The sequence below is a fragment of the Sinocyclocheilus anshuiensis genome, unplaced genomic scaffold (assembly GCF_001515605.1).
Source record: "Sinocyclocheilus anshuiensis isolate Anshui unplaced genomic scaffold, SAMN03320099.WGS_v1.1 scaffold1426, whole genome shotgun sequence".
Taxonomy (NCBI): Eukaryota; Metazoa; Chordata; class Actinopteri; order Cypriniformes; family Cyprinidae; genus Sinocyclocheilus; species Sinocyclocheilus anshuiensis.
Genome location: NW_015557171.1, coordinates 520,160 through 527,280, shown reverse-complemented (window position 1 = coordinate 527,280; position 7,121 = coordinate 520,160). Strand labels below are relative to the sequence as shown.

Genomic DNA, 7,121 nt, shown 5'->3' with positions numbered 1-7,121 from the left:
ACATGTCTGACACAAAAAAGTCACTCCCCCAGTTCAACTTGCTCCAAATTAAAGGTCACTAGTACTAAAAAAAATGTCTGACTTTAATGATAATTACTTAGAGTTATTTTATATGATTTATATAATTATATGATTTATATTAGTAATCCATTACACACAAGCAATTTTAGTTTAACAGTTATTATAAATAATTTATTTTCAATGAACGTTAATGTATACAGATCATATGCAATATAAATAAGCTATAGAATCAATAGATAAAACTTTAAAAATGACTATGATCTTACATGTTCTAACGAGTCTCTATCGCTGTATATAACAAGTTTCACTTGTGACTGCACTGATAAAGCAAAATAATTTCTTTTATTTGTCCTCTTTCATGAACAAATTCTCTTAACCTTGAGCTTTTAACCAAGGCTCGTGATTGGCTGTTCGCCAGTGATGTCACACATTCATGTGCACGTGTTCCACAAACTTAGGATCAAAGCCTGAGTTGACAAAGAAAGTTGATGATCAGCATCATGGTACCAACAAAGCCCGATTGGAGTGGTTTGGTTTTGTCAACTCAAAACTAATCCTGTAACTCTGAATTTGTTCATCTACCCTCATGGTACAGGCCCCAGGACGAAGAACGGACAGAAACTGAAGGCTTATAAAGACAGGGAAACAAAGGAGCAAACGAGATGATCAATCAACACAGGTGAACAGAATGAAGGTGATTAACTAATAATGAGAACAGGAACCAAACCAAATAAGGAAAAACAGGAACATACACGTAACACATGGCCTCTTTTTATTAATTTATTTCCTCGTATTAGTCCAAACATGGCCATGTTCTAACTAAATTAAAATGAGGGAATTAATATTATATAAATGATTAAAACACAAATTACTTTTTTCCCGCATGTGCAGAGCTCCATAATTTTCTATTTAAATGTCAAAATTTTAAATTCACATTCAACATTCAGTTTTAAGCTGGAACTGTGGCATAGTAGTTAGACACATTTGGACAATATGACTTTGAGTTTGGCTTGCATCATTTTCCAATCATATGAATAAACAAATTATTCACTCATGGCCACTTTATCTTGTTTATCTTGTCCCTGCATGTCATGTTCAGGGCTCCATACAAAATAGAATATGGTACAGAAATCCAATTAAGTACGCTTCGAAATCAGAACTATTTCTGTTTAATCCCAAGTATTAATTTTATTCAACAATATATAACAGAAAATAATTATATTATGTTGAGCCTTGCATTTTACTGCACAATAACTACTGTTTACACTGTGGTTTGGGTGTAAGTCGTCTTCTTTTGCAATAATAATATCATGCTGGAGTTCATTTAGTATCATATCAAGGACTGACTCAGGATGAATGACACCATTGCTGTGAGCCAGGGTGGAAGTTTCCACTGTCTGCAATAAAGTGATTCCAATGTCAAGGAACTGAGACCCTGGAGCAAGACATCATCATGAATCCTAATAATGTGTCATTGACGGCCTGTCACAATACACCGCCAGCCGCTTACACACATGCCACTCTGTGCAAGCAGACAGATGAGTTTAACTACGACATGCTATACACTGTTCATCTACACTTGTCCTTGAGTCACATTGTAGCATAGCTCAACTAGTGATTATGTCACATTTGAAATCTAGAGGCAGACAATTAGACTTAATTTTAACTGACAATACAAATCTAAAAAGCCAAGGGCATCTGTGAATGGGTCACCTTCACCTTACAGACTATTGGGAAGAGTGCTACATTAGCAATCACCACTACAACAGCCTTATCAAAACCTCTAGACAGGCTGGAATGTGAAATGGAAATAGGGCTGAGGTAATGGAGGCAGTCTGTTCTTACCCAGATACTCCACAATGTCCTTGATGTCAGTGACAAGGTAGTCCAGTCTGTAGCTCTCAGTGGAGGAGGGCAGGTCAGACTCCCCGTAGCCTCGCATATCCACAGCAACAACACGGAACTCGCTCTTAAATTCCCTCAGCTGGTGACGCCAGGAGAACCTGGCAAAACAAGGGGTAGGTCTTTGATAAATATTTAGTATGAATTCTACAGGTTACACATGAACACATTTTTGTTCAATTTAGATCTCTCTCTGTTCTACATTGTTTAGTTTTTTTCTGGTTACATTTTATTTTAAGGTGTCCTTGTTACAGTGTAATTATACATTTAGGTACTGAGTAATATTAATTAACTTTATATACTTACTATATGGTTAGGATCGGGGTTTGGCTTGGGGCTAATTACATGTAATTATGCATAATTTATTGTTATTATAATAGTAAGTACATGTAATGTGTAACAAGGACAGCTTAAAATAAAGTGCGACCTTTTTGCATTTACTAAGATGGTATAGAATTGAGTCCATGGAAAAGTAAATAGAATGAATGAAGGAATCACAATTATTTTATTGAACTGACAGTAATAGTATTTCTATTCAGTTTTATACACTACCATTCAAAAGTTTGGGGTCAGCAAGAATGCACTAAATTGGGCAAAAGTGACAGTAAAGACATTTATAATGTTACAAAACATTTCTCATTCAAATAAATGCTGTTCTTTTGAACTTTCTATTCATTAAATGATCCTAAAATGTATCAAGGTCAAGGAGTTAATATTCTTCAAATATAAAATAATATTACCAGTATTTTTTTCCATAGTGTAAATGTAAATATAGCTACCTTTATATTTTATGGGGTCCTGCAAGTTATGCCCAAAGAATTAATTGGACTGACAAAATTTAGACACCGGAATGGATGATTTCTGCCACACTTTTTTATCTACAATAATCGTACAAATTAGAATGATTTGCACTGCTACATATTTTGGCAAAAAATCAGATTGTGCCACTGGTTAGTGCTTTAACTGAAAAGGCAAAACCAGTTTTATGGAGTATCCAATAGTTTGACATGTAAACTTTAGTTGAATTGTATTAGTAAACTCTGCCACAGTGGTAGCATTCCATAGCAATTGTCTTTAAAGAATGAGAAGAAAGAGAGAGAAAGAAAGCTGAGGAAAAGCAGAAGGAAGCCTTTCTATGATTCTGATGAGTCAGTGCAGCAAAGGTCCTAAGGACCCAATATGTGAGAATATAGATGAGCGTTAAATTAGCACACACACTCACACACACACACACACACACACACACACACACACTCCTGTACTCCGCTGCCAGTCTTCCCAGGAGAGATGGACAGCAGTCAAGAAGATCTTGGCTGAACTTGTGACCGAGATGTTTGCAGCGTCCGCTGCGGTGTTTTCACGTGTAACAACTTCTTCCTGATCAGAGCTGCTAACATCAGAACTGCGCTGTGAGTGACGCAGCGGAGCGGGAGAGAAACAGCGACACCCAGCGGACGCAACACAAACCACCCTAAACCCCAATAGTTCTGAATCCTGCACACCATGCATTAAAAAGGGTGTCACACACACACACACACACACACACACACACACATACACACACACACACACCCTATTCTAACCTCCACATTACTCTATTGCTCAGCAGCAGAGAGAAATCTTTGACTTGCACTTTTTGAATGCACCAAACTAAAGTGGAGCAGAAGTCAGAAGAAAAGGGTGTCCTCCAGGTCTCCTCTACTCGTCCAAGAGTTCATCACTGATTCTGGAGCAGTAGATTGGCCAGTGAAGCAGAAAGGAGCCGTGCCACATTAATTAGGCACAGTCCTGTCCTGATCACAGTTCAGCAGTCTGGCAGCTCACTGAAACGACAGCTTCACTGGTCCCAAGACAGTCCGAATGTCACGACTGTACTCCATATCACATTTCAGGACTGTTTAATACATTATACCTCCTGTTTTACATTTCATAACAATAATACATACAGCTCTGACTCTGACTGAAGAGTTGTGTTGATAGGGAAGGTTTGAGTCTCAAATATTATCTATGACTCCATGTGTATAATGTGGACTGATTCCACAAGAACATATTTCCGATCTGTGCCTGGCAGCATCCCAGTAGAGAAGTGTTTCCCTTGTGTGTGCGAGTGTGTTTGAGTCTCACCAAAACTCGGGGAATCCATGCAGAAACAGCATAAGTGGCTTTCCTCGTTCTCCAGCAGCAACATAGTGAAATCTGAGTCCAGACTCCTAAAACCATAGAGACCAGAGGCAGTTATTCTTCACCATAAACGGAGGATATGATAAAAGCAGTACGTTCTCTTTAATCACACGGCCTGTCCATCCTGATGTAAAATCCATTCTCACATCACTCTGCTTGATAGAGCTATAAAATGCACCAGAGAGGGGGAGTCGTGTCCGCAGGTTTCAGCTAATATTAAAGCAATATCTTCCATTGACATTTATGGAAAAATTCATACCCTGTTAAATGACAGCCTGCATCAAATTGCATGTGATAGTATCCTCGGGTTGTCTGGCTATTTCAAGAACATTGTTTGCAATGCAAAATTTTCCTATTGAATACAAACAAGTTGTGGGTGCGAAAAACATCTCACCTCAAAAAATATCGGATAAAATGTAATGTTTTCACTCGGCATGAAAAAATGAGTTTATTTCCTCAAGGTCACTTGCTATTTTACTTTCAGATAGAGATCACAGTTGATGCCAGAGCTTTTATACCAAATCCCTCAATGCCAGCTGTTGCAGAGACTTTTACAATATTTTTCTTTAGAAACGTTTGTATATCCCACGTTACAAAAGTTATATACTCAGGAACAAAACTTAAAGGGGCTGTTTTCTAAGATTTCAAAGGATCCCAGGTGAAAAACAAGTGCACTTCCATAATGTACTTAAAGTGCTTTATTTTCACGCACTAATTTTGTACTTAATATACTAAAAATTATTTTTTAGTACTTCTTAAGATAAACTTAAGATCATCTCAGTGTACTCAACTGTGCTATTTTGGGACACCATGAATATGAAAAATCCGCTTTTAACACACTATCTCTGTATTTAAAAAATGGATTTAGTTACCACTTGTAGTACACTTGAACCATCTTTCATACACTAGTACACTCAAATGTACAAGAAGTGGTGACTAAATAAATTTTTTAATGGAAGTGTACTTTTTTCACCTGGAATGCTATGTTTTTAGAAGTACAGATTCAGAGTACCTAATGTGTGAACATTAATTTCAAAGCTCTGCAGGTATATACTCATCACATCTATCCTGAGACTGCCTAAGCTGTTTTCAGCACCAGTCCAGTGGACAGCGAAGTCCAGGCAATGACTATGATTTTGTGGGAAACTGATCACTCTGCTTGTGCTCAGTTGATGCTCAGTGATGGAAACTGCTTGCTTCTGGGAGCAACCCCATGGCAAATAAAAATCACAAATGAGATCTCTGTAAAGGGATAGATCCCTTAAGAGAAAACATAGCCCAAACATGAAAACTGTATTACCCTCATGTTGTTTCAAATCTGTATGACTTTCTTTCTTCTGCTGAACAAAGGAAGTAATGCGTTTTTTTAACTTTAAACCGCATAAACACATTTCATTACACCAAATACACCAAATAATGTTCTTTTTAGCAGCATCATATGACCCCTTTAAAGAATGCTGGCAAGCAAAAGTTGTGAGTTACTGCTGGATTACATTCCTCCAAAAAAACTAAAAGACAAACACTGAGACATTTCCTTAAATATCTTTAGGGCTTTCCCTTTCCTATAAAGCATTGTGCTATGCTACCAAGGTCATGGGTTCAATTCCCAGGGAAAGCAATGTAAGTCGCTTTGAATAAAAACATCTGCCAAAAGCATAAATGTAAATCTTCTTTTACAGAAAGAAAGAAAGAAAGAAAGAAAGAAAGAAAGAAAAAGAAAGAAAACGTTTGGAATGACACGAGGATGAGTAAAATTGACAGAATTTTCATTTTGGGGGATCTATCCATTTAATCTTTCTCTTAGACACCAATGAGGCTAAAAGGAGTATAAATTGATAGCCTACTTTTGCTTGATCTTCTGCTTCCAGTGAAACACCAGGTGATTTAATGCATCTCATCAACAATATCTCAAACTGTGCTCAGGTTTGGCAAGATACCAAACCTGAAAACATGATCTCAATGCACTAATATTTGTCATCAAATTCTATCAAGATGAAATTATGTGGGCTACCCGCATTTATGTTTATAGTTACTCAGCAATCGTCTCATTTTTTTCTCCTAAGGAAATATCTGAGGCAAAGTTCATATTTCAAAGGAAAAAAAACGAAAGAGCAACATCTGAGCATTAAAAAAAGCTAAGTTATATTTATGTAGATATACATGCTTTCATTTACTGTCAACCATCCATCCATCTTACCTTGATTTTAACATAACAGTGGGTTCCCAAGGACGTGTCATTCAGGCACGCAGGGGGTGTCTCACGAACCGTCCACTGAAAGGTTGTTGACGGTCGTAGGATGATATTCCAGCCAAGTTTGAGCAGCGCTACGCCTGTGCATAGCGCGCAATATCCGTAGATGAGAGACCAGTATCCCATAACTCTGATCTTCAGCGTCAGCCCGACTGTCAACAACAGCAAGTTATGAAGCAGTCTCGCCATCTTTACATTACTGCGGGAATACGCTTGTTGATCACGGCTTTTATTGATTTGTTTACTCAACTGCCTGTGTTTCAAAAACGACGCGCATCTTAATAGCCCCGTCGGACCTTCAACGAGCGCATCCTGCCCGGGGAGGATCCCTGTGTAGACGCCACAGAGTCACGCTTACGTATGACAGAAGAGATGCTCAGTCCCAAAGGTGTTCGCACCTCGGACTGAACCATTACAGCCCACCTACACCGACAAAACTAGAAGGCTCTCATTATAGTCCAGGCAGCTTTCTGGGGCTGGGCCCACCTCGTACTCGCAAGACCGTCCACGCGCTGAGTTCTGGACTCTCTCACGCTGCCGGTAATAACTGCGTCGATCACGGGAGAGCTCGGGTTTCTGTCGCGATCGCAGTGTAGATGAGGTGTAGCTGTTATTTGATATTTTACCCTGGATACAACAATAAATTATACTGTGCCTCATGGTGCATTAAAAGTATGATTTCCCGAGACCAGTGAGACCCTAAGCTCCGCCTAGAACATATTGGATATTCATAATGTACAGATTTATTAACTCATATAGCTGGGAA

At 38.4% G+C, this 7,121-nt stretch overlaps 1 protein-coding gene across 1 annotated transcript in view; it reads right to left on the bottom strand.

Moving 5' to 3' along the window:
• The window catches only part of LOC107678348 (epoxide hydrolase 4-like), a 14,521-nt gene extending 7,697 nt beyond the window's left edge, over window positions 1–6,824 (bottom strand). Inside the window, exons 1-3 of the mRNA XM_016473568.1 lie at window positions 6,302–6,824; window positions 4,048–4,133; window positions 1,867–2,024 (exon numbers count right to left, since the gene is read on the bottom strand). Coding sequence (XP_016329054.1) covers window positions 1,867–2,024; window positions 4,048–4,133; window positions 6,302–6,544 — 487 coding nt within the window. The 5' untranslated portion in view covers window positions 6,545–6,824. The remainder of the gene's footprint in view (window positions 1–1,866; window positions 2,025–4,047; window positions 4,134–6,301) is intronic.
• Between the last annotated feature and the right edge of the window lie 297 nt (window positions 6,825–7,121).